At 39.4% G+C, this 14,910-nt stretch overlaps 1 protein-coding gene across 3 annotated transcripts in view; it reads left to right on the plus strand.

Moving 5' to 3' along the window:
- PRRG1 (proline rich and Gla domain 1) overlaps nucleotides 1-14,910 on the plus strand; it is a 142,468-nt gene that overhangs the window by 70,094 nt on the left and 57,464 nt on the right. For all 3 annotated transcript variants that reach the window (XM_005889421.2, XM_070365548.1, XM_070365547.1), the window contains one exon: nucleotides 11,173-11,333. In XM_005889421.2, coding sequence (XP_005889483.1) covers nucleotides 11,173-11,333 — 161 coding nt within the window. The remainder of the gene's footprint in view (nucleotides 1-11,172; nucleotides 11,334-14,910) is intronic.

Raw genomic sequence — 14,910 nt, forward strand, 5'->3', positions numbered from 1 at the left:
GTATAAAAAGAGCATAGGAATCAAAAATCAAAATATTGGAAGATAATACTGAGCATTTAGGAATTGCACACCTGTGAGCTCCAGTGGCTTTTGCCAGTCCTGCCCCTCTGCTGAACACAAGCCTCCTCCCTCCTAGTAGTCCCTGCCAACTGCCTTTGCCAGTCTGGGACTGCTCACTGTGCTCCTTGGGCACAGGTGATGAACATGAGAGTTTTAGCAGAAGGTGTGTGTATCAGTCAGGTGCTCCTTGGACAGGGCCAGGCTGTGCATTGTAGAGTTGGCAGCTGTCACTTATATGTGATGACTAAACATGAGAGTGGATGAGGTCACCTAATTAGAGGGAAGGAGAAGAGGAGAGGCCAGTTAACATTTATTTTAAGGGAAAAGACAGCAGAAAAAGCCTTTCCTGAGAGGGAAGAGTGAGAGGAAGGGGAAAAACAACTGAAGAAGGTGGTGCCCCCAAAACCCAACAAAGGAAGCATGGCCACAAGTGATAGCATCCTTTCTAAACAGCAGGTTCTTATTGTGAGATATGACAAATACTCTGCTTTGCAAAATGTTCTGAGTAAAATGAGATCATGTAAACAAAAGCCCTCTGTAAACTTGTAAATAACCTCAAAGGGCCTCCTATCTCTTTCCTCATCAGATCCACCAACTTTCATTTCTTGTTGCTGTCAGTGTGTTGATCTAGTTCAGCTCACCCCTAGTCCCTTCTACTTCTCAGCTTTAATGTGCAAAATAAGCTTTCCAGTCTTATAGCCAGGCTCATGGATGAGGGATGAGTAAATTAATCCTTGTTAAGTCTAAGGGAGCTAGGGCTCCCTTATAGGTAAAACAGAAGTTCGAATGCATCACCTTGGTCGTGTTTTGTTTCTAAGTTTATGGGTATGAGTGACTTCTGCATAAATAATGTCTTACTATCCTTAATATCCACAATGATTATGTCAGATATTGAATAGCTACCTGAACTATCAAATAACCCAAATATCAGTAGAAAATAATTTAGGATATTTTGTTACAGCTACTCATTCATGCTTCTCTAAATATGTGTATCTGTCATGTGTGTGATTTTCAGTTCTCAATCCTTAAGAGCTTCTTTCTAATCTTTCGTTAAAATTCTCATGATGACAGACTTATCAGCACACATTTGACAAAAATTGAAGTTAACAAAAGTAAGCATGTAAGGTATGGTAAAGGATACTTCCTTATGAGTTTCTTATAAAATCAAGTCCTTCTTAAATAAGGACCAGAAATAGTCCATAATTTATATTCTGAAGAATTTCTGAAATTTTTGAAAATAATTTTATTTATTTATTCACTTACTTTTGGCTGTGCTGGGGCTTCATTGCTTCCCAGGCTTTTCTCTAGTTACGGAGATCATGGACTACTCTCTAGGTGTGGTGCACAGGCTTCTCATTGCGGTGGCTTCTCTTGTTGCAGAGCATGGGTTCTAGGGCACATGGGCTTTGGTAATTGTGGTTCCTGGGCTCTAGAGCACTGGCTCGCTAGTTGTGGCACATGGGCTTAGTTGCTCCATGGCATGTGGGATCGTCACAGATCAGGAATCCATGTCTCCTGCACAGGCAGGCAGATTCTTTACCAATGAGCCACCAGGGAAGCCCTCAAAATTTTAAATCTCATGATATCCTCAGAATATTTATGAATCATCAAAGTAGCCACTGCTGCTGCTGCTGCTGCTAAGTCGCTTCAGTCGTGTCTGACTCTGTGCGACCCCATAGATGGCAGCCCACCAGGCTCTGCCAGCCCTGGGATTCTCCAGGCAAGAACACTGAAGTGGGTTGCCATTTCCTTCTCCAATGTATGAAAGTGAAAAGTGAAAGTGAAGTCGCTCAATCGTGTCTGACTCTAGCGACCCCATGGACTGCAGCCCACCAGACTCCTCCATCAATGGGATTTTCCAGGCAAGAGTACTGGAGTGGAGTGCCATTGCCTTCTCCAAGTAGCCACTACTTGACACTAACTAATTGAAAGGACCTATGAGATTCTCATAAGGTATTATAAAGGTATGGACTACCCTGTGGCTCAGTGGTAAAGAATCCGCCTGCCAATCCAGGAAACGTGGGTTCAATCCCTGGGTCAGGAAGATCCCCTGGAGGAGGGAATGAAAACCCAATCTAGTATTCTTACCTGGGAAATCCCATGGACAGAGGAGTCTGGCGGGGCTATGGTCCATAGTGTCACAAAGGGTTGGACTTGACTTAGTGACTGAACAACAATGATGAAGGTATGGTGCAGCAGGAGAAAGATGGCTCCTAAGCCCATTTTTTGTAACACAGGATATGCTTTGTCTTCTCAGTGAGAACAGTCAAGATACATGCAAGATAACCTTGGTCTCAGGGGTGCCAGAGGACAAGTTTACTGAGAATCTTTGATATTTAATGGTCATATAGCTGAAATTAGGCTGCATGCCATCAGTGCAAACCATCAATCTATACATTTTTCAATAAACTAGACAGGCTAGTACAGAGTGCCTCCAAGGGCTTTAAACAGCATTGTATAAAGCTTGTACATTTCATCCCAAACTTGACCATGGAGACCAGACTTCCAGGCATCCCTGGAGTTAATCATACAGACTCACTGCAAATTAATCCTATCGTTGATCAATTATTCTTTCTTTTCTAAGTGTATTTTTTTATCATCTTGGTAAATAAATGTCTTGTTTTTCCTTTAATGAAATAACTGCTACCAGGACAGTGACAACAAATCATACTCTTGTTTATTGAGCTCCAGTCTTTGCCAGGCTCTGAGCAAAGCACCTTATGTCCAATACCTACCTCATTTATAACTGAGGTTGGTGCTGTTATTCCAGTTTTACAGATGAGGAAGGGAAGCTTAGGGTTTTGGCTTTCCTCACATAGCTGTTTGCTTTAATGCCTCTTCCTTACTTTGTAAATGTGTAGCTGATGGGTACCATTTAACAAACTTGGGATACCAGATCACATTCATTACTCAAATTAACCACAGCCCCTGAAAATATGAGAATGTCTTTCTTTCTTCCCTTACCAGCCCTGTTCCCGTGGGACATGTAGGAACTCTAGGGTTGCACCTGAAGTCTAGAGGAGTACATCCTGTGAGGAGTGATGAAGATGAAGGAGTAGTAGGATGTGAAGCTCACCTTCTCCCACAAATAGAGGAGTACATCCTGCCTCCTGCACCGAAGAAAGATAATGGAATGCTAGGCGCATTTGTAGGAAGTCTCCCTTTTTTCTTGCTCTTCATGTTGTTGCTGGCGTATAGTGAATAGTGAAGTCGCTCAGTCATGTCTGACTCTTTGCGACCCTGTGGACTGTAGCCTACCAGGCTGCTCTGTCCACAGGATTCTCCAGGCAAGAATACTGGAGTGGGTTACCATTTCCTTCTCCAGGGGATCTTCCTGACCCAGGGATCAAACCCGGGTCTCCCGCATTGGAGGCAGACACTTTAACCTCTGAGCCGTCTTACACTGAAACCAGGGCACCCAAACCAGGCTTTTTGATACCCAGCAATTCCAAGGACAGTAGAGGAGCCACTTCCTGAACTGAGGCACAGGTTTGCCCTGGCTGGGCTGGTAGTAATTACCAGCAGCACTAGGGAAAGAGGAGAACACCTTTCTACCCGGCACTTCACTCCCCTCTGCTCGCTCCATAACACAGGAAGCCTGATTGCCCAGTGTTTCGGCTACCTAGTGATCGTGTATTTCAGTTTTCATCTCCCTGGCCTCTTCCCCAGACAAGCTGGCAGAACTGGAGCAGCTAATTGGGGGAGAACTGAAGGTAACCTACAACTGAGGGGGTGTGACTGGATGGGGTGGGGACTACACTGGATTCTTTTCCTGCTAACTTTATCAGGGCCACAGTAACTAGCCCATGTGACAGGTGTCACCAACTTTCAAGTTCCAAAACGGATCTCAGTTTCCTTCCTCAAAGAGGAAACTTCGCAGCCCATTGAAACTTGATGTGCCAGATGGATTTGGGAGCACATTGGCAAGACCCAATCTGTCTTCAGAACCCCTAGGTCAGAGGTTCCCAAACTTGCTGAGTTTAAAGTACTCTTAGTTATTGCAGTGGCTTTTTCATAGCAGCTATAGGCCAAAAGAAATGCCTAATAGTTCCATTTATGAAGTAATTAGGTCTAAACAACTTAATAGGTATTTATATCTTGAGAGCTTGGTCACCTCTTAAAAAGATAATAAATACTTCCTATTAATGCACTTGTCAAATATTGCGACTTTTACAAATTGAAGGTTTTTGGCAACCCTCTGTTCTCAGGTGGTAGTTAACATTTTAGCAATCAAGTATTTTCTAATTACAGTATGTACATTACTTTTTAAAGACATAATGCTATTGCATACTTAATAGTATATAGTATAGTATAAACATAACTTTTATGGGCATTAGTTATGTTTATGCTCCTTGGAAGAAAAGCTATGACCAACCTAGACAGCGTATTAAAAAACAGAGACATTACTTTGCCAATAAAGGTCCATTTAGTCAAAGCTATGGTTTTTCCAGTAGTCATGTATGTATGTAAGAGTTGGACTATAAAGAAAGGTGAGTGCCAAAGAATTGATGCTTTTGAACTGTGGTGTTGGAGAAGACTCTTGAGAATCCCTTGGACTGCAAGGAGATCCAACCAGTCCATCCTAAAGGAAATCAGTTCTGAGTGTTCATTGGAAGGACTGATGCTGAAGCTGAAACTCCAATACTTTGGCCACCTGATGTGAAGAACTGAATCATTGGAAAAGATCCTGATCCTGGGAAAGATTGAGGGTGGGAGGAGAAGGGGATGGCAGAGGATGAGATGGTTGGACAGAATCACTGACTCAATGGACATGAGTTTGAGTAAGCTCCAGGAGTTGGTGATGGACAGGGAGGCTTGGCATGCTGCAGTCCATGGGATCGCAGAGTTGGACACGACTGAGTGACTGAACTGAACTTATGTGCATTAGGAAACCAAAAAACTCACACTTTGTTTTGATATTTCTTTTAAATAGCCGTGCAGTTACTTACTAATTGGATGTGTGTACCTTTTGAGGATCACAAAACTTCTCACACATTCTCACTTCTTCTCACACATTCTCACTTCTTCTCACACATAGCACCTATTGTTTTTTGTTTTTTGTTTTTTAATCACAGCCAAAATCCACCTTCTGTGTAGAACTACCTAATAATGAAACTGAATGACCTTCAGCTCATAGTTTGTGTGGTATCCAACCAATGGGATGTATCAATGAATTTCTCCCCAAATGTAGACTATCCCACACATCTGTCATGAATTGGCTGCAACACCTTGGGAAGCTAAGCTGCTAGTTCCTTGCCAGGAACTGGCTCTGCCCTCTTCCCACATCAGTAGGTGTCCAGCTGCTCTCCTGCTACATAACTATTGGGGCAAATCAGTGTTTCTTTCAGAACAGCAACAAAACATATGCTCCAAGCAGAGTCCAAATAGAACTGTTGTACAAATTTCAAAAGGTGCTTGCTTTTGCAAAAAGGACATTCAAGTGCTGGCTAACTAGAAACTTTGCTGTAAATGTGTTTGTTTCACAATCATATATTAACTTTGTGATGCTGCTTCATAATTGGAGGTATGGCCCATGGATTCCCAGTTTCTAGTCATTCAGATTTCAAGTTTCTCCTGTTCTGCGTTTTCCTTTATTTCCCCTCTTACTGAATCCTGTTCTATACCAAAATCTTTACTAGGCATTATGAAAGACAGAGGTTAGATCAAAATATTAATAATACGTGGGGCCCGTCCGCAAGTCTTGAGAGGGAATCAGATAGGCATACTAAAACTTCTAATAAAATTACAATATAGTTTATTTAATTGCTATAATTGAATTCTACCTAATTACTGAGAGTCTATAGCAGCTGTGTCTAATGAAGTGGGAAGTAGAATCTAGGGAGCATTTTTAGAGGATGTTACAGCTGAATAGTGTGTGTTAGTCACTCAGTTGTGTCTGACTATTGGTCGGGAAGATCCCCTGGAGAAAGGAAAGGCTACCCACTCCAGTATTCTCGCCTGGAGAATCCCATAGACAGAGGAGCCTGGTGGGCTACAGTCCATGGGGTTGCAGACAGTTGGACACAACTGAGTGACTAACACTTTCACTTCATATCTGAATAGAATAGGAGTTTGCCTGGCAGGGGAAATATTAGGTATAGCGTTATGGAGGCATGAAAAAGCCTGTATGGAGAATGACAAGATTTGGTTTGACTGAGGAATAAGCCACATGATAGGTGTAGTGGCCAAAGGCATCGCACATTGAGTTATATTTATATGTTGGGTTATATTAACCCTAAATTTCACATCTGTCCCTTTCTTTCCCTTCCTTTTGGCACCATTCTAAAGCATGATCTTATCATTTCTTAACCTGGTCTAATGTAAGTAGCGTTTCTCCTGGCCTTTATCCCTCCATTTTCTCCTCATCCTACCCCTAAATCTTGTACATATACATTTTTCTAGGTTTTTCTCTGTGAAGTATCGGTCTAAAATCTTTTTTTTTTTTTTTTTTGAATATTGCTTCCTTTATTTAGCGCTTCTCTTTCAGTAAACTTTAAAAATAACTTTATTTATTTATTTATGACTGTGCTGGGTCTATCAAATAGTTTAAATATTTTAGCCTAACATTCAGTGCCTCATGACACAGCTATCAAGCCATTTCAAGTCCCATTTCCCTCTCTTCCTTTTTTAAATGGTGAACTCTGCCCTACTGGCAAGCTCATTATTCCTCATTTATGGCCCTAGGTTTATTTGATTCTAGGCCCTCACTCACTTTTTTGTTTTCGTAGGGTGTCTTTCCTCACCATCTTTGCATGTCCCTAAAAGGCCAGCCCTAATACACTTCACTCGTCCTTCTCCAGGCCTCTCTCCCATCCACCAACACACCGACCCAGAAGAAATTTGCCTGCCTGCCAACTTCATGGGGTCGCTAAGAGTTGGACACGACTGAGCAACTTCACTTTCACTTTTCACTTTCATGCATTGGAGAAGGAAATGTCAACCCACTCCAGTGTTCTTGCCTGAAGAATCCCAGGGACGGGGGAGCCTGGTGGGCTGCCGTCTCTGGGGTTGCACAGAGTCGGACACGACTAAAGTGACTTAGCAGCAGCAGCAGCCAACCTCAAACAGCATATATCTAGTTCATCTTCCATTAGAGCTGTTTGTATCTCTCTTATCTTCATTATCTGCACCAAAGAACCTTGAGGGCAAAGGCCATTTCCTATTGATCTTTGTGACTTGTCATTATCTCATTGTACATAGTCTGTGTTCAGTAAATATGTCCTAAAGAAAAAGTTTTGCTCACTTAAAAATGTAAACATTTGCCACTTTAAATAATGGCTCTTTGAGTAAATTCAGACCCAAGATAAGAGAACTGATAAGATAAGGGGAGTAGAGATTTTCCACATGAGCTGTTAACTTTCAGGCCCTGCCATCTGCTGTTTTTTAGCAAATATATGCACATGATTTTACCTAGATAAAGATTTTTGACATTAAAATATCAGTTTTAGTATCCTGCAATGTTAAAAATATGCAACATGACTACATATTTTGGTTTAAGGGAGTAATTTAGGGAGTTACTTGAGCAGTCATCTTATTTCACTTATTTTTACTGTTTTCTTTTGAAGAGAAAGCATGGGTGAGAGCTATTTATTTTGAAATTATGAAAAAGTAGCTATGTTTTTTTAATTAATATACTTATTTTATGGTGGTATTTCAGTCTTAGAGTTGAAATATTTTCCTTAGTGAGGATGTTCCCTAACTGAATAGAAAACAGCTTAGGTTTTTCCTTATGTACTTTAATGAGACAAGAACATGTTTGAATACCACCTCAGTGCTGTGTTCTTAGAGTAGATTTACAGTCTGTATACTTGTCATATCATGTCATCTCTGAAGAAGGCATACACATGATTCTGGACAGCTCTGGGGTACCTCACACATTTTGATGAAAAGGAGGTAGAGGAAAGTAATCAACCTTAGTTTCAAACATTAAGTCCAAACACAAGCCCCTGCATCATGGAGATTGCCCAGCGTTTTAGGAAGAAATAGTCTGATCTTACCTTATAGGTTCAAGATGCCACCTTTCCCTTATTTTGCTTTCGCATAGAAAGGATCCCAATTCTGACATCACCCATTAGATTTCCAAATTACTTTGATTAGGACTGGAAAATACTCTTCCACAATTTCCTGTTCCCTAATATATGGCAGACATGTTGTCGTTCAGTCGCTAAGTTGTGTCCGACTCTTTGTGACCCCATGGACTGCAGCACACCAGGCTTCCCTGTCCTCTGCTATCTCCTGGAGTTGCTCAGACTCCTGTCCATTGAGCCAGTGATGCCATTCAGCCATCTCATCTTCTGTCACCCCCTCTCCTTTTTGTCTTCAATATTTCCCAGGACATAACTAATCTGTAACAGTATCCTTCCTACTAGTCAGATTCTTATTCCAAGTGGTAACTTCTAATTGACCATATTTGGCAAGTGAGATAAAAACCTCCTTGCCAGGTTATTGCATCTAGAGGTCTCAGTATTATATCACGTTGCCTCCCAGTACAAGAAATACACAGGAGATGTTTGTAGAATGCTCTTGGTAATTTGGTTAGGCTGGAATTAGAAGGGCTGTGTCCTGCTGTACATTACCTTATAATTGTGTGATCTTCTGAATTAGTCTGCATTCTGATTTTAGGAGTCAGCTGCTTTCCTTGACACATTTTTCAACGTAGACAGCATGTAAGATTTTCCCTTAGGAGAATTTAGGGTTTTTCCCCTCTTAAAAGCTTAAAATACAATATTATTGATTGGTTTATTTTCAAGAAACCTGTCACCAAAAGTTAAGGAAGCCTTAGACTTCATTGACATATCTGAAAGTGAAAGTTGCTCAGTCATGTCTGACTCTTTGCGACCCCATGGACTATACAGTCCATGGAATTTTCCAGGCCACAATACTGGAGTGGTTAGCCTTTCCCTTCTCCAGGGGATCTTCCCAACCCAGGGATCGAACCCAGGTCTCCCGCATTGCAGGTGGATTCTTTACCAGTTGAGCCACCAGGGAAGCCCAAGAATACTGAAGTGGGCAGCCTATCCCTTCTCTGGTGGATCTTCCCGAACCAGGAATCAAACCAGGGTCTCCTGCATTGCAGGCAGATTCTTTACCAGCTGAGCTACCAGGGAAGCACAATTGACATATCTAGTGTGTCTAAAAACAAGGAAGCTGATAGCCATGATTAGTTTTGTACTTGTCAGACCACACTCAGTGTAGAATATAGCATTTAATGTGATAAAGATGATACAGGGACTCCTATATATTTTTCTGGTATATGACCAACAGATGAAGGAACAAGACATGTTTATCCTAGAAAAGAGAAGCCTCAAGGGAAGTCAGTTACCATCTTCATGTATTAGTTGGCCTATTGTATGGAAGAGAATTGTTTCTCATTGCCATAAATAAGACCGGTGACTAGAAGTTGTTAATTCAGTGAAATGTCCCTTGGAAAAGGGCTCCATAGTCAAATAAATGTGACATACGCATGTGTTGTGTTTGTTTTCTGGAGATTTCAAATATGTATTAAATACATAGTAAGAGTCCTAAAAAGTCATACAGTAAAAGATCTTTTTGCATTTGTTAATCCCAGCATTCCATAAACACCTTCCTCAGAACTAATTTTCTAAGGATCTCCCATTTGAGTAGTGGTTTTCAAACTGTGGGGAGTGGGCCCAGCAGCACCAGTGTGACCTGGGCTCTTACTTGAAATGCAGCTTCTTGGCTCTACCCCAGCCCTGTGCAATCAGAGACTCTGGGAGGTAGGCCCAGCAGGATGTGTGATAGTAAGTCCAACAAGAGATGCTCATGCAGCTAAACTGAAAAGCACTGGCAGAAAATTCTACTATTACTCTCCAACTCAGCAGCACCCTTTTATGTTCTAGGATTTCTTCTAATGATTTTTTATGATTCTGTGATCCATTTTTATCGCTACTTAACCCTTCTGAGGCACAGAAGGAAGGAAGACATACCATAGTTTTCAGTGTACCCATCTAACTTGTATCAATTTGGATATTTTAAAGAGTCCTAAGTAATGAATCTGTATCCTCTATAAAGTCAAATACACACTTCTAAAATTGAGGTAAACCTTAAATTCATTCCTGTTGTTGCCATTTTTAAGCGAATATTTACTTATTTTCATTTAACTTCAAAATGTTTTTTTCCCCCCAAAATTTGGCCTTTTTTTCCCCTTAATTTTCTGAAGGATCTATTATGTACCTTGTCACATGTCAGAGGTCTTTAAGCTTAGGGTATTTTCTAATTTATTTGCTCTAGCAGAAGATTAAATTCTGGTAGCATTCTATTTATCTTTTCAAACAAGCATGACCATTTTAGACAAATGTAATTGAAGTTTAGTTTAAAATGAATCTGTACATAAAAATTATTTCCCACAAGTGTGCATTATAACCATTGCCTTATTTTACTGGTATCATGAATGTGCATTTTGAATGTTTATATGAAATGCCTCTACAAGTCAGACAGAACAATTTTCTTTTTCTGAAGGACATCAAAATGGGGTTAAATATATTAACATGTCAAAATATATTCAAGCTAAGTGCATTTAGAACAAAATGACTATTAATATTCTTTGGAATGAATTATGGCCAAATTTATCTTAATTTCTTGATAGTATTTTGTCACCTCTTCTTTTCACATGAGTAAAGGTGCTTTGGGTTTACATAATTAGGTCAATTGGAGTTTTATTTATTTTTAGTTAGGGGTAACAAAGACTGATAGTCCACAGACTGGATTTTTATTTCATTGCTGCTATCCACCAGCAGAATGCCTGGGGCGTTCTCTTACAGTAATGAATGCATGCATGTACTGGTTTCATTATTGCTATATTTAAACACCCATGGTTGGCAGGAATGTGCTAAAGTCTGGATATAGGATAGTTCATTATGTCACTGTCCCTGCCGAAGGCAACTGCCACTGAAAGGACACACATGATGAGGAAGACAGCAGATGGATGGGGTGGTTGAGAGCCGAGTGTTACTTCCTTGCTGACCTAGAGAAAGAGGTTGAGGGTGTTGGCTATGTTCTCTAAAGAGCGTCTAGCAGACTTCATCTTGTACAGTAACTTTCCACATGTACTTTTAATTACAATTTTATGCTTATTATTATATCTCTTTGTAGTTTTTCTCACTGGAGAAAAAGCCAATTCAGTATTAAAACGCTACCCAAGAGCGAATGGACTCTTCGAAGAAATAAGACAGGGCAACATTGAGCGTGAATGCAAAGAAGAAGTCTGTACATTTGAAGAGGCAAGAGAAGCTTTTGAAAATAACGAAAAAACTGTGAGTATATTGGCAGTCTTTTAAAATATTCATAGATTTGCCTACCTTTGTGATGTATATTTAAAACCTGCATTCCCAAACGTGTGCGTTGCTATCAGTTAAAAACTAGCCTCTCAAAGAGCTAACTCTAAGTGTTGCCTCTAAGAACACAATGTGGGTCAGAGGTCTCGGTCCACTTTCCTGTGTGCTGATCTGTGTTTGAGAGCTCCATTTCCATAGGACCCTGCTGAGCTGAGTTTGATCATCCGTGCAAGGGCTAAGTAACCATGTTTTACGCAAGGCTTTGTCCAGGAAAGTTGCAGATACCATCATGACCCTACCATGCTTGATCACAGAGAAAGTACAGAGAAAGCTGATAGATAGTGACGCTGTTTTAAAACATTTTACTTCTACCAGAGAAAAGACATATCAGAACTCCCCTCCCCATTCTGACAATGGTGTACATTCTTTGAAACTGCTTTACAGTAGGAAATGATGTTTCAGAGAGGTAGGTATTGTATAAAGATCCACTCCTGTACGCTGCTGTGAAAAAAACACTACTTGAGAAACAAGTGGTGTGGGATATGCTCAGGGGACATCAGATAATCTCAGGAGCAGTGGATGCAGAAATTTTAAAGAAAGATGATGTGGTTTCTTGTTAGGTAAGGAAAGATCCAGGGGCGAAGAGGAAGGAATTCAAGGAGAGATGAGCAGAGAGGCAGTGTTGCTAGATTTCAGTGCGCACAGCAAAGGCAAAATCAGTGTGTAAAGTGATCAGTTGTGAGCATCAGGGTTTTTAACTCAGAAGTCCCACAGGTAAAAACAGGGAAAAGAATACATCATCTATCATGCCATCATGCAATCACAAAACACTCTTAGCTTTTAAATTTATTTCCAGCTTTTTTATGTTGTATCTGCTTACTCCTTGTGGGTTTTTTTCTTCCCATACTTTTTCTTCTTATAAAAGTAATACATGTTTATTGTAGAGACATTGAAAATATGGTAAAACATAAAAATGAATAAAATTACTTGAATTTTTAGTACTATCAGTTTTATAATTTTGGTATTTATCATTCTAGCCTATTCATAGTACATAGATAATTTTAATAACAATAAGATTATAGTATAAATAGTATTTTGTAGCATGGAGTTTCTGATAAAACCTGGCTCATGTACTTAAAAATTAGGTTTTGATATTGTGTTTTTCCAAAAAAGTACAAATTTTAGATACTCTACTGTGGTTTTCATAAAGCTAGTGCCTTTTCATCCTGCTTTATCATGTTCCTTTAAAGGAAAGGTAAGAACTTTAGTGGGAAGATACTTTGACACTACGTAAAAATGTTCTGTTCTCCAGCAGACTTCTACCCACTAGTTTTAACATCTGCTATTGATAGTTCTTGACTGAATCAATGAAATTCTAGTTTAACATAATGCTAAATGGTGAGTTTCTGACTCCATCGTTAAGTGTACATTTGTTAGCTGGCAGTCCACTATGCACAAAAATTTTCCCTTGATCTATCTCTTTCATAGATCATTTTATTCTGTGAGTTATAATCCATTACTGTCAGTGTTTTGATCAAAATATCTTAAATTTGGCTAATGGAAATTTCTTCAAACCAGCTTCTCTGTCTCTTTGACATGTCCTTATCATTTTTGTTTTTTTTTAATGTTTTGGCCCAGCAAGGTGCTCCAGGATACTGTTGTACTTTGCCTGCCTGCCCCAGTCTTGGCATTGGTTGTTTCTCTGAGGAGCCTTGCTTGCTTTTAGTTAGGAATAATATTTAGAAACCAAGATCTGGGAGCTAGAGTGTTTTCATTGCTGTCAGAGTATCATTGTTTCTGGATGTTCCAACAACAGAGCGAGGGAAAAAAATGATACATGTATATGCATATAAATGTGTGTGTGTGTATGCACGCACACGTGTCTGTGTGTGTTAGGGACCTGCATATTCATCCTGCTAATCTCCAGTTCCAACACCCCTCAGGGTTTCTCTTTTCCCCATTCTGTATTTGTATGTGAAATGTAAATATTCTTCATAGATGTTCTTCCACAGTGAGAAGCCTGGCTGTCAATTACACCAGTATATTAACTCATTTGCCCAGTTCTACAGCACACATACAGTGGTTTTATAATTTTAATGCCCATATCATAATAGGGAGGGAAAAATGTTTATGTTCATCTATCTGTCCCTTCTGAAAGTCATTCTGTATGTATTCACAGAGCTTACTCTGTTTAAAAAAAATCTTGACAGGACTTCCTTGTAAGGATATGTCACCATTTTTTCAGCCGGTCTGTTGTATTTTGGCGTTAAGTAGTTTTCACTAGTTTTACAATTACAGATAACGCCATAGTAAATCATTTTGCATGATAGGAAGTACATCTTCAGTGTAAATTCTTAGAATTGGATTGCTTATCAAGGGTTGATGTATGTATAGGTTTGTTAGAATTTGCCAGAAAGCTCGTAATGTTTTACATTCCCCCCAGATATTTGAGAGAGTGCCTATTCCCTCACAGTCTGACTAGCAGGGTGTGACATGGTATCTTGGTTGTGTTTCAGTTTACAATTCTCTTATGAGTGAAGTTGTGTATTTTGCCATGTATTATGGTCCATTATTATATCTATTTTGTGTGTTGTCTTGGCCTTTTGTTCATTTTTTTTCTATCATATTTATGGTCCTTCCCATGCCTCCCCACCCCGAATTTTTAGAAAATATATTAGAGATACTAGCCTTTATTGGTGATACATTTCAAATATGTGCTTGCAATTGTCATTTATATTTTGACTTTGCTTATGGGTTTTACTTATGCAGTTTTTTTCATTTTCATTGTAGCTATACATTAAGCAAGTAGTTTATTGAATCTAGATTTTTAAATCATACTAGAAAACCTTCCTCTTAGTCCCTGGTTATAGAGGAATTCACACAATTTCTTCTAATATATTTGAATTTTTACATTTAGTCCTCTGATTCACTTAGTTTATTCTTGGGTGTGGTGTGACTTATGGATCTGATTGTTTTGCACGTAGCTATCCAGTTGTCCAAACACAATTTGTTACGAAATCCTTTGCCCCAGTGATTTTAGTTACCTTTTACCATAACCCAATTTCCGTGTGTATTTAGTGAATTTCAGGATTGTTCATATTCTAGTCCACTGGTCCATCATTCTACTTAAATGCTAGTCCACACTGTTTTAATTATAGAAGATTGTTAGCATATTTAATATAAATTACAGCTAGTTTCCTTTATAAGCTTTTTCAGTGTTTTGTTCTCATATGCCTATTTGTCCATATAAATTTTAGTATTAATGTGTCTAGCACAGAAAGAAGTCATTTGTCAGTGTTTTTATTTGGATTTCTTTCAGTTTGTAAATTAACTTAGGGAGAACTAACATCTTTAAGGTATTAAATCACCCTCTCAAGAAGAGATTTCTTTCTGTTTGTTGAAATAAGGAAAGTTTTACTGTTTTCAGAAATGTTTTATTGTTTTCATCATACAAGTTTTGCACATTCCTTAGGTTGGTTCCTGTTTCTTTGTTGCTGTTGTAAATGGGTTGTTCTTTTCCATGAAAAATTCTAACTGATTATTATTTGTGAATGTG

The sequence above is a fragment of the Bos mutus genome, chromosome X (genome assembly GCF_027580195.1).
Source record: "Bos mutus isolate GX-2022 chromosome X, NWIPB_WYAK_1.1, whole genome shotgun sequence".
Lineage (NCBI taxonomy): Eukaryota > Metazoa > Chordata > Mammalia > Artiodactyla > Bovidae > Bos > Bos mutus.